Source organism: Prionailurus viverrinus, chromosome F2 (assembly GCF_022837055.1).
Source record: "Prionailurus viverrinus isolate Anna chromosome F2, UM_Priviv_1.0, whole genome shotgun sequence".
Lineage (NCBI taxonomy): Eukaryota > Metazoa > Chordata > Mammalia > Carnivora > Felidae > Prionailurus > Prionailurus viverrinus.
In genome coordinates, this window is record NC_062578.1 from 54,909,901 (window position 1) to 54,923,086 (window position 13,186).

The 13,186-nt window shown below is 43.0% G+C and overlaps 1 protein-coding gene across 2 annotated transcripts in view; it reads right to left on the reverse strand.

Annotated features, from left to right (window-relative positions):
• Window positions 1–13,186, reverse strand: part of SYBU (syntabulin) — a 74,034-nt gene that overhangs the window by 3,228 nt on the left and 57,620 nt on the right. For both annotated transcript variants that reach the window (XM_047842822.1, XM_047842823.1), the window contains exons 4-5: window positions 8,197–8,299; window positions 1,338–1,541 (exon numbers count right to left, since the gene is read on the reverse strand). In XM_047842822.1, the coding sequence (XP_047698778.1) occupies window positions 1,338–1,541; window positions 8,197–8,299 (307 nt within the window). The remainder of the gene's footprint in view (window positions 1–1,337; window positions 1,542–8,196; window positions 8,300–13,186) is intronic.

Sequence of the window (13,186 nt, forward strand, 5' to 3'; positions counted from 1 at the left end):
GGACAATGAGTGGGACGGGTGGAGGGGGGAAGGACTGGAGCGAGACGGCCTGACTTTCCACACAATGTGCCACTGCCTGAACATCCCGATTGTTATTAGTTGAATTCAAACAGTTCCGAAATCAATCCCTGGCAAGAGTGTGCTGATTTGGTGGAAAGTTTCCTCATTCCAAAGGGGAAAGGCCACTCCACTGTCACCAGAGTGTGTGTTTTCTAAGAGAGATGCCTGGTGTTGTAGAAATCTTCCTGAGCTGGTATGTCGGCCCCTCTAAGGCCTGGCCAGGGCTGGGCATCCCTGCTGGAAGACAGCTGACTAACGAGAATGGCCACCCAGAAGGAAGAAGGCCGAGGAAGGAGGGCTAGCAGCTTTCTCCCCAACGCTGGAGCCCTCGCCCTGGTCCCGCTGAACCTGCACTCCATCCAGATGGCCTGTGTCCACCTCCCAACCTTCCAGTCCCCCTGTTGTGGCCCCTTTGGTTGTGGAGGTCCTTTTTTCTGCAGCCTCATGCCCCCCAGGGACTAATTAATTCCTTGCTTGACTTTTGGATTTCATTTCAATGTCATTTACTCTGATCCCTCCAGACTGAGTTGGGACAGCCTCCTGACCTCTTACAAACACACGCAGCAACAGGTACTTGCAGAAAAGCCTTAACAGTCTTTGTCACTAGATGAGCAATGTCTTTGGTATCGTCTGGGCAGTTGGCACATGGACCCTCCCTGCTGTCCACTGTCCCATTTCCAGTGCTTTACACGGTCCCTGGCACAACATGGCACTCAACAGATACCTGACATTTGAATGAACATGTGGATGGTTCTTTCCCGTTCTGGGGACCCTCCCCCTGCCACAGTGCCATTTTTCCTCCCTATCCAGTCCCTCCCCGGGCTGCTGAGCCTTACCAGAAATCATGGTTTGTGTTCTTTCTGCAGCTGCCCTTGAAGGATCAGCTTAGTGCGGGAAAGGAAAGAGAAGTGGCTTTCTACAGAATAAGGCAGGAGCTCAAGAGATGCATAACTTTTTTTAAGTTTTTAAATTTTTTGAAGTTTATTCTGAGAGAGAGAGACCATGAGTAGGGGAGGGAAAGAAAAAGACAGAAAGAGAGAGAGAGAGAGAGAGAGAGAGAGAATCCCAAGCAGGCTCCGCTCTGACTGTGCAAAACCTGATGTGGGACTTGAAGTCACGAACCTGAGAGATCATGACCTGAGCCGAGACCAAGAGTTGGATGCTTAACCAAGCCACCCAGGTAACTGCCTCCTCTTTTTTTCTAAGTTTTTTTTTAAAGAAAACTTACCAAGTAGGACACACTAAGCCCCACGACCTGGGAGATGAACAGCACTCACCTCATGACTGGGCTGCAGTCACTTCCTTTGTAGGAGCCGGAGTTGCTACTACTTGGGGAAGAAGGCGCATAGCTGGGATGGATGTTAACGGGACTCAGCTGATTCCTGCACAGCATGGACAGGAAGTCCTTCTCCCGTGGGGAGGGGGGGCTGTTGCCAGACTTGTACAATGAAGCTCCATTACTCCGCCCATGGGGACCTCGGCTGGGAGAGAAAACATGAGAAATGTTAAAATGCTTGGGGCTCCCAGTGCTCAAATGCTAATACTTAACTCCTGCTAAAAGCCAGTTACTACTAAGGAAATCCAAGCTTCAGAGTCGAAAGGGGCAATTACCGTCCTCAGGGACAGTCTTGTTGCTGCCTGACTGAAACTTTCTTTCCTTCTGCCATTAGCACAGGCAACCTCACCCTCTGCTGTTCTTTCAAATAGTTTCTGACCATAAAGCTTGTTTTGAATTAATCCCAAATGCCTGTTAAGAACACAAACCATGTAAAATATTGATTTGGTTTAGGTTCACTTTAGAGGCTGTTTTGAAGATGTGGTTTTCATTCCAGTACACCTGTTTTAGCTTAAAAATGTTTGGGTTTGGTTCATGCTGGCGGAAGAAAATGAGGGTGGTTCATTTGGAGTATGGGAGAAAAACGGGGTTGCCCGTAAAGGAAGAGGAGAAAAGAGGACAGATAAACAGCTCATATAAGTGTGTCAAGCCTACAGTTTTAACCACCTATTTTCTTTCCATCCCCAATGACTTAACACAACCTTTATCATTTAACTGCTGAAATGTTTTAAAGCTCTTTCTTCATTCCCTGGCCTGTTATTTTGCCCCCTAAGCAAGGAGGCTGACTCTCTGGCTGGAGTGGCCTTTCTAAAATGGAATTGGATATCACTGTCCTCAAAGCCATTCAACAGCTCCCCAGGGCCTCAAAAAGACTGATCCCACCTACCCATCGAACCCATCATCTGCCACTCCTCCCTTCCCCCGCTGTATTCCAGAATTCCAAACAACTTACACTTCCCTGACGATCCATGCTCTCCAGCATTTTCATGTTTTTCAACTTATCATTTTCTCTGCCTAGAATGCTCTCCCACTCCCTACCCTAACCCTTGGGATACTTACAACTTGGAGACTGATGGAAATCCACTCCAAGCAGCCTTCTCTGGATTCTTCCTTCCCTAGGCTTGTATATGTGTGGCTCCTTAATGTTCCCTAGTACTCCGTGAAAACTTGCATCCTGGGGTTTATTGCATTGTCTCACAACTACACAATTGTTTGTCTTTCCCACTAGACTAGGGCCTTCTGAAGGCAGGAACACAGTCTGTTCTTTTATATCCCCACTACTTCACGGCACATGCTAGATGCTCCCTAAATGACAGCTAAACGAATAATTTGGGTTTGAGCCTTAGCCATGCCACTTACTAGGAACTTGGGCAAGTAAGCTACTAAATATATGGGGATATATAATAATAACCTTTTTTTGTTGTCCTCACAGAGTCGATGTGAAAATCCAATCAAAGAATGCACGTGAGTGCATCTGATAAGATGTTAAGGGCAATTCAGCTGTAGGATATTATTACAGGAAAAACTTGTTCAGACTTCCCTATTAATCTCGTTTCAGAGATTTGGCACCCACTATGTAAGGCAGCAACTTGAGAATGTTGAAATTACTTAAATAGGATAACAGTTCTGTGTCAGAAATATTTCTTGTTGACATTACAAGAAAACGAAAGAGAACAAGATACCTTTCATCCAGAAGTACTGCTTTTTGACAATCCCCTCTTTGCAATTCTGATTTACATCTGTATTCAACTGACACGTCTCAATGAGAAACTTGTGTAAATGTGAGTGTGCGTGTGGGTATACTTGGCTCCAAAACCACACTTACTCAAAATCAAATATAATTTCAACTAGCTGTCAACCCAGTAAATCACACATAAATGAAACATCACCAAATTCTAAAGTTAAGAAGTTCTTTCCTTTTGAAATCATCCAAAGGGACTCTGCCTCTTTTTTGTGAGAAGGGGACACTTTATATGGAACAGATGGGCTGATGGCTTTGTGACAAACCAACTCAGCAGCCCAGTGGTGCTGGGCTGAGCAGCAGAAAAGAACACGATGGGCTCTGGCTTGGATCTGCTTCTCCACACTTCACTTCCGAGTCTACTGCAACCAGCCTATTTCTCAATGTGACAATGAGAAATATGCAGAATTCCACACTACAAGTCAGGAGAGACAGTAAGGAGCTAACCTAATTTTGACCTGGGAATTCTCTTCTGAGTCGACCTTCACCAATGACCTTCTGTGCCCTAGCCCTGTTCCAGATGCTTTATGAACACAGTTTTACATTGATTTTGAGCATCATGCTATAAAGCTGGTACCTCTCATTTACATTATGTGAAGTGTGTGAAGTATTCAGTTATGTGAAGTGAGTGAGGTTCAGGGAAAAATCTGGTCCAAGAACACACAGCCAAACTAGGATTTAAATACAGATTTTTGAACGTTACAGAAATGCCTCCTTCTTACTTTACACAAATAGAATATATTGTTTGGAGCTTGTAAACAGGTATATTAGGTACTATGTATGTGGTTATTACCTGAAGAATTCACCACTGACCTTTTACTACAGTGCAGTCACTAAGATACAAATTAAGTTAGATGGGAATTTTTAATAACTCACCTGTGATACTGAATAAATAAAATCTCTTCAAGTATTAAACATTACTATAGTACAATAAAATCTTCAAATATATTTCAGGAAATGAGTTATTAGACTATAATAGTTGACTTAAAAAAAAAGAAACTACATGCTTAAAAATATCAATCTGGGGGGGGCGCCTGGGTAGCTCAGTTGGTTAAACGTCTGACTTCAGCTCAGGTCATGATCCCACGGTTCTTGAGTTCATGTTCCCATCAGGCTCTTCATTCTCTGATCTTTGGTCTCCCTCCCTCTCTTTCTGTCCCTCCCTCATTCCTGCACTCTCTCTATCAAAAATAAATAAACATTAAAAAAAATTGAAAAGCTCCTTTAAAAAAATATCAGTCTTGCTCTTTACATTTAGTTCAGTTCAAGTGCTAACACATATGGACACAAAGTCATTGCAAAACATTTTCAAAGGAAAGGCTAGGGTTCCATATCTGTCATGGCCATGAACAGTCAAACTTGACGATATCTTCCTCAGCCCAGTCTAAATCCCTTGGTGTGGTGGACAAGAAGAATGCCTTCCACAAAGAGGAGACAGAATTCTGTGGACCCTGCCCACTTCCCGAATACCTGAATACAGTAAATGGAAAGTGAGAGAAAGGGAGAAGGGAAGAAGGGAACCAACTTCATAAGGGGCCTAGGTGAATTTCAGTCCCTCCTCCAACATTGTCCTTTACTTCCCGGTAACATTATTATCATCATCATAATCATCATCATCACTGTTATGGGTTGGATCGTGTCTACCCGCCAAATTCATAATGTTGAAGTCCTAACCCCCAGTACCTAAGAATGTGGCTGTTTTTGGAAACAGGATTTTAAAGAAAGGTAATTAAATTTAATTAATCCCAGTCCAGTCTGACTAGTGTCCTTATAAGAACAGAAAACTTGGACACAGGAACAGAGAAAGGTCACGTTGAGGAACAGAGACAAGATTAGCCTTTTATAACCCAAGGAGAGAGGCTTCCGAAGAAGCCAATCCCGCTGACATCTTGATCTTGCACTTCTACCCTCCAGAATTGTTGAGAAGGTAATTCCTGTTGTGTAAGCCTCCCAGTCTGTGATACTTTGCGCCAGCAGCCTGAGAAAACTAATATGAACATCATCACCACCATCGCCATCTTCTTCATCATGTCCACTAGTATCATTTTTACCACTACTGACTAAAACCCACTTAGGACGCTTTTACTAAATTCTGGACACCATGTTAAGCACTCATATATTAGCTCATTTAACTCAGTGAGGGAGATGCCACTATTAACCCATTTTCCAGAATAGTAAGTCTCAGGACTCTGGGTCATGTACCTAATAAATAATGGAGGCTAAACTAAAGCCCATGTTTCTCTGACTCCAAATTCCAATTTTTTTTTTCCCTTCTCATTTCTATCTACCTCTGATCAGATTAGGATTTTAGTTTAAGAAAGAGAATTCTTCAGAAATGTTTGCAGAGTTGGCCTTCAGTAAGAAGAGATTATTTGGGGGCGCCTGGGTGGCGCAGTCGGTTAAGCGTCCAACTTCAGCCAGGTCACGATCTCGCGGTCCGGGAGTTAGAGCCCCGCGTCGGGCTCTGGGCTGATGATGGCTCAGAGCCTGGAGCCTGTTTCCGATTCTGTGTCTCCCTTTCTCTCTGCCCCTCCCCTGTTCATGCTCTGTCTCTCTCTGTCCCAAAAATAAATAAACGTTGAAGAAAAAATAAAAAAAAAAAAAGAAGAGATTATTTGTAAATCTTTAAGTTTTGTTTTTTAAATCCCCTGTCAAAAATATTCTCACCAACTCCACTTGTTTATTTCTCCCACTTCTTCCCCAAATGTTCGTGCTCACCTTCCTCCCAGGAGCTAATTCTCCACAGAGAAAATTCATTTATTACAGGAGAAGCAAGCCATTTAAAAGGATCATAAGCTATTATAAAGTTTGGCATGAAAAAAAATAAAAAAAAATAATAAAGTTTGGCATGGATACCCGGCCCATCTAGAGGAGCTGTTCTCACTGCAAGATCCTACAGAGCACAAATATTACGTGAGATGCCCAAGATACCCCATCACAGAAATCTACTGACTGTGCTCTGTGCCTGGGTCAGATAAAAAGAAAAAAAAAGTGAGGATCATGGATAGAACATTGTCAATTCCAATTTTCCATTGATGACGCCTGTATCTGATTTGCATGTAATTCTATTTAGCTATTTTATGATTAACATGTCAATTTTTAGTCACTTGGAGAAACCATGGATTCCAGACTAGACAATTTTCTGTAAGGCACTCAGTATTGTTGACATTAGCTTGGAAATTAACCACAAACACAAACTTCTTTGCAAGGCTTAATAAAATTGGCCTCTTCCACAGGCCATTTCTTTTTTCCTTTGCTCTGCTCTTTGATACCTTGTACCATGGTATGTGCTAATTTTCTTGAATGGGTTAGATAAATGGTTTATTCCCAGAGCAAGCCACATCTGATTTATACTGAGAATGTTTATATTCATGTTCTGTGATCCCAGAGGCACTTTATTTCCAAATTAGATTGTGTTTGGGGATAGAACAATTGTGCTTTTTCATTGTGGACTTCACGCTTTTGTTTGCTTGTCTGGCTTCAGCTTTGTTTTTTAACAATAAAACTTCACCAGAGAGGGTCTCAGGTCCCTTTATAAACACCAGTTAAACGTTCTGCTCACCCAAGAGGAATGGGAAATATTTGCTTGCTGAATCCTGGGAATGCAAGTTTCCAGAAATTAGCTAGTTTTTCTCCAGGAAGAGACCTTAAAAATTATGTGGCCCAACCCTTTTTTTGCAAACTTGGACACTACGGCCCGGGAAAGTCCAGTGACCTGCCCAAAGTCTAAAAACAAATCATCCCCAGTGTCTTGCTGCTCACTCCATTGAACTGTTCGGGTCCCTGGCTCAGAGCTCAGCTTATCACAGAGCTGTCTTGGAACCAGCCTATTTAAAATGTACCACGTATCCCACTGCTCTCAATATCCTTTCTCTCTGTGTTTTGTTTTTTTAAATTTTTTTAACGTTTATTTATTTTTGAGACAGAGAGAGACAGAGCATGAACGGGGGAGGGTCAGAGAGAGAGGGAGACACAGAATCTGAAACAGGCTCCAGGCTCTGAGCAGTCAGCACAGAGCCCGATGTGGGGCTCGAACTCACGGACTGCGAGATCGTGACCTGAGCCAAAGTCGGACGCTTAACCGACTGAGCCACCCAGGCGCCCCTCTCTCTGTGTTTTTAAAAATAATTCTATTATTTATGTATTTATTGTCTTTTTTTCCTACTAGAATGAATAGAATTTCCATGGAGTTTTGTTTACTGCCATATCTCCAGAACCTGTCTCATAGCAGAAGCTCAATAAATACTTGTTGAATGAATGAAGTCACTGACAGTAGGAGAGAGTCCCAGGGCTTACAACCTTTCCTACCAAATGTGAATGGTGGGTCATGATTTCCCACAGTTCCTCTCTTCCCACAACCCAAATAGCATCCATGGTGAACATCTGTTGATGCTTGGTATGTTCTAAGCACTGACCCCACACTATGTGTATATAAACCCTATGAAGTGGGTATGGGAAATATGAGAAAACTGAGGCACAGAGAAGTTAAGCAACTTGCTCAGGGCCACACAGCTTATAGGTGGTGGAGCTGGCATTCGAACCAAGGCAGCCTGGCTCCAGAGCACAGATACTTAGCTATTCTGCTCTAATGTCTCTTTATGGTGGTGGCCACCCACGCCATTAACTTTAGTCTTTTTTCACCCCCTTCCCCTAGTGACTGTTGGGAGTATTCAGGGGTCACTATGAAGTCAGAGGTTTCACAGCCAAGAAGTCATGAAATCAGCCACAGTCATGAAGGAGGGCAGGTAGGAGGTGGATACCAGGTGAGTACACGGGTGAGCGAGAGAAAGAGAAGGCAGAGGATGAGCAGACACACAGCCAAGGACCGGGTGAGAGACAGCCACCGGGTAGACACATATTGGTCAAGCCCTGTGACCACAGTTGGTAGGACAGGGGAAAGTTTCAATTTCAAACCATTATAAAAACCAAAACCTACTCACTGAAAAATAACAAAATCATGAACGGACAGTAATCCAGGTGGTTCTAAAGAAACATAAAGTACAGGTGAGTCACCTGCCTAAAGCGTCTCAATAATTACAGAGCAGGAGACGGCGCCTACTTGCGTGAAAAGGAGGACCGCTTGCTTCCCGCAGCAGACATATGGACCTCAGGAGCGGAAATGCTGCCCGTGCTGCTCGAGGAGCTAAAATCAGCTTCGCTACCTGAAAAACAACAGGGGAGTGAGAGAGAGGCCTGAAGGAAAGGAAACCTGAGAACGTGCTGGCCAGCCTCCTGCCTCTCCGGTCCGGCTCCCGGCGCGGCGCGTGCACACTCGAGCGCAGCAAGTGGCAGGATTCCAGACCTTCTAGGCTCCCAGCCTTTCCCTCAAAGCAAACAAGAGAAGGTGCAAGTACAACGACATCACGTCATTAACACAGCTTAGAAGCACGGTGAGGCCAGTTTCATAAAGACACCCATCATCCAGCTGATCGTGCACCGTGACCCAAGGTTGGGGCAGAAACGCACGCCTCTTCCTGTGTGTCGGGCCCTCCTCGACAACATCAACGTGCAGGGCCCAAGCTTTAGGCAGAACGAAAAGCAGACTTGTCAGTCCCAAAGGAGTTTTTCCAGGAGAGTTTATCTTTGGGCTTTTGCAGTCAGCTAGCCATACTTGAATCTGGCACGTTAGGGTCTGGAGAGAATCAGTCTGTTAGAAGCCGTTGGGAAGAAAGCCTGGGTCCGGATAACTGCTTGAACCGGCACTATCTGATCAGTGACTCTCTGACTCCAGCTGCTATTTTTCTATCAAGAGCACAACCCTAACAAAAAGCAGAAATGGAACATTTCCAAACAGAATGAAGAAAGTTCAGTGACAGTGATGGAAACTGGATTATACTGATATGTGAAGTTTTACTTGGGGGGGGGGGGAGCGGGTAGGGGTATTGTTCATTACTTTACAAAAATCACATTCTATTTTGAGCACAGACTACAGTTCAGTATGTAATTAGAAACATGCTGTGTTGCAGAATAATTAATATGAATTCATTTCTAACAAAAAATACATAGTTCTGGAATAGTAATAATGGAAATATTCCAAGGATTGCCTGGGGAAGTTAAGGAGAGTGAAAGATGCAAAAGAGAAGAAGTGGGAAGAAGAAAGAGAAGATTTAAAAAAAAAAGATAATGTTCCATATGCTTTTGGAAAATAAATCTAGGGATACAATTTTATTTGACCTTATCTCTCAACTCCTACAACACAATTTATGACTCTTCTGGTCTAGAACCCAGAGCCAACTCACATTTTTGAGTTGAGGAAAATATGAATAATCTAAATCCTTTGAGATTCTAACAATAATTATCATCACAATAATAACACAAGGCCCTATAAGGACATGATTTCTATTCTTTGTTTCTGTTAATTTTGACAACTCTGTAAGGCAGACATATATCTCACTATTCTACACTGAAGAAGTCAAAGCTGATTTGTCCAAGGCTTGTGGGGGAAAAATCCTGGCAGGACCAAGTTCCCCTGCCACTTCTCCATACCAGGCTGCATCCTCAGGAAGGCAGCGGGAAGGAGGGGCGCCAGGGAGATTTCTGGGTAAACTATATACTACCATCTGCCTAACTGCCAAGATGACCCACTGGTACAAGATGCAGCTGGACTGGCCCACTGGTGAACAGATCCTCTCACTGATGGGTTGTATTTGTTTTGCCAGGTGATGGCAAGGCAGAGAGAGAAAAATCCCTTTCTTGGCTTCCAGGACCTCTCAGGAAGTGCAGCCTCTTGTGGAAGAGACCAAGAATGACCTCTTAGCACAGATGTCAGCAGTGAATCCCAATTCCCAGCAGAATTCTGGGAGAACTAGGGTGGCAATTTATCAGGACTGAGACCGGCTATTCCTTCTGGATTTCAGAGACTGTCTAACATTGTAATGAGCTCCCCAAATGTAATTAGTTGCCTCTGAGTAATGCACTGGCTAACCTGTAGTATTTTACAATCTCAAGGATTCATCATTGGTAGTGCTGTCCAGCAATACACCAGTCCTGATGGCCTTAATCAACCAGCCTTGCCGGCTAGTAAATTATCAGGTTGGTTATTAAGTGATAAAGGCAGACATTTTTCAAAAATAGATCCTGTGGTTGCAGCCACCAGGTTTGAGATATTCTTTTCTAACATAAAATTATGGCTCTGAAAAACCCCAATTTTCATTCCTTAAAAGAAACACAAAAGCCCATCAATTATAACTTTACTACCTGAATAACAAGAGAAATTCTAGAACAAAAACAGACAACTGCTGAAAATCCATTGTTTCCTCAAGATGACTTTGATCTTTGGTAATTATGTACTCTGAACCGAAGGGACAAGTCTGTTCCACGTTTCATTGCTATTGGAACTCAATATATTGACTCTTAGGTATGGGCAGGGTCCAAGGTCACTTTTTTCGTATACTTCTCTAACTTCCCTTCTGCACTCTGAAAGAAGTTAGAAGACTCTTTTGGGGTACCCAGTGGCTGCATTCAGGACTGAGTAATATGATAGAGAAAAATGTCTATGCTACGTACGCCATTTCAGTTTCCTATTTTTTAAAATACATTTCCAGTTTGGTTAATGCAATGTAAAGTCAATACACTCTTTTGAAGGGGTACAAGGAAAGGTTGATTTTACTACATCATTTACTAAGCAAGACAAATAAGAGGAAGACTGGAGACCTGAAAACCCCCGATTTATCTACTAGCTGGCAACAAAGACTCAAGGAAGGAGAGGCACTCTGTTTCTTTTGAATTTGTATGCAACTAGGTTATTGTTGTGGGTGCTGTAGTTCAATGCTCATTTGTATTATTAAAATCATATAGGGGCGCCTGGGTGGCTCAGTCGGTTAAGCCTCCGACTTCAGCTCAGGTCACGATCTCACGGTCCGTGAGTTCGAGCCCCGCGTCGGGCTCTGGGCTAATGGCTCAGAGCCTGGAGCCTGCTTCCGATTCTGTGTCTCCCTCTCTCTCTCTGCCCCTCCCCCGTTCATGCTCTGTCTCTGTCTCAAAAATAAATAAACGTTAAAAAAAATTAAAAAAAAAATCATACAAAGAGAGTACCTAACCTAAAAACACAGGCCCTGAGTCAGACAGACCGGGTTCAAATCCTACCTCTACCACTCACTTTAGGCAAATTACTTCACCTCTCTGTTTCAGTCTCTAAATCTGTTAAACAGAGATGATAATCATGGCATCTGTCAAGGTTACTGTAAGCAATGAATGTGTGTGTGTGTGTGTGTGTGTGTGTGTGTGATATAGTAAGGTCTCAATAAGTGTTAGCCATTATTACTCCTATGCAGGGGTTAAAAGGACAATTTTTATTACACATTTCCTTTGTAGAAAATTTAGAAAATAGCAATGATTCATAGGACAAAATGTAGTCTATTATTCCATCACCAAAAAAATAAATAACTATAGTTAACCTTTTGGTATATAATTACTCAGCATTCCTAGTAAATACATTACTATGTAACCCAATTGCTTTTCTTTTAATATGTGAGTATCTTTAAACATACTACATTTTGTTTTATTAAATCAATGAATAATAGGCTATGCACAATTATTCCATTATTAGTAACAAACACTATGTGCCCAAAACCATTCTAAGCATATTTACTTATTTATTTTTAAATGTTTATTTATTTATTGAAAAGTTTTTAACATTTATTCATTTTTGAGAGATGGAGAAAGACAGAGCATGAGTGGGGGAGGGGCAGAGAGAGAGAGACACAGAATCCATAGCAGGTTCCAGGCTCTGAGTTGCCAGCACAGAGTCTGACATGGGGCTTGACCTCACGAACTGTGAGATCATGACCTGAGCTGAATTCGGACACTTAACCAACTGAGCCACTCAGGTGTCCCACATATTTACTCATTTATTTCTCATGACAGTACAGACTCCAGGGGGTAGGGGACAATTACCAGCCCCTCTCACAAATGAGGCCAAGAAGCTGAGTGACATGCACAAGGGGACACAACTCCCAAGAAGTAGGGGCAAGACTTGAACCCAGGTCATCTGACCAGGGTCCATGCTCTTAAAATACAGGCCTGATGTTTCATGGATATTCCAGGGAATGCAAATTTATACCCTTGCCTGCTATTCTTTTTTTTTTTAACGGTTATTTATTTTTGAGACAGAGAGAGACAGACCATGAACGGGGGAAGGTCAGAGTGAGAGAGGGAGGCACAGAATCTGTAACAGGCTCTGAGCTGTCAGCACAGAGCCCAACGCGGGGCTTGAACTCACAAACCGCCGAGATCATGACCTGAGCTGAAGTCGGACGCTTAACCGACTGAGCCACCCAGGCGCCCCCTTGCCTGCTATTCTTTAGGATAAATGCCTGCAGGAATTTTTAAGTCAAAGGATACGCTCAATTTCAAAACTTTTAATATACATTGCATCATATGTATTTTTGGATGGCTAAAGCAGTTTTTGTGGTCAAGAATGTGTTTGCCCCCCATGTGCCTGTGCATAGATACCCAAAGGTAAATCTCTGATGTCACAGAGAATACTCTGACAAAGCAAAGGACACAATATTTGGCTTTTGAAGACTTGTGCTTGATCAGCTAAACAGGGTTTGAAAATATGCATATCTAAGTCATCCTCATCAATATTGTCTTCGATCAGCTGCTGGCATTGGTGGAGCAGGATTCCAGGACTGAAAAGGGGAGGATGAACTTGTTTTGCCAATGTCCTAGTGACTATACATCCTGCAGCAAAAGGCATTTTCCAACTATCAAGAAGCTCAGCTCGCTGGCCTCCAGAAGCTCTGGTGGTTCTTGTTTGGTAGGTAGTACTGCTGTACTCTTGCTAGGGTAATAAGCATTCTGTGCATGTGATGGTGAGGCCAGGAGTTGGAAAAGGAAAAATGGAAACAAAAATAGTATGTGCAAAAACTAATAACTAGACTTATTGTTTTGAAACACTGCCTGCAATCTGGTCTCTTAGGACGTTATTATTTTTGCCTGCTTTCAGGAGACTATGGAGTCCTCCTCATACATCAGAGCATCACAGGCCTCTGAAGACAGTCAACTAAGCCATGTTAAGCCATTCTAAACCACTGATTGAAGCAACC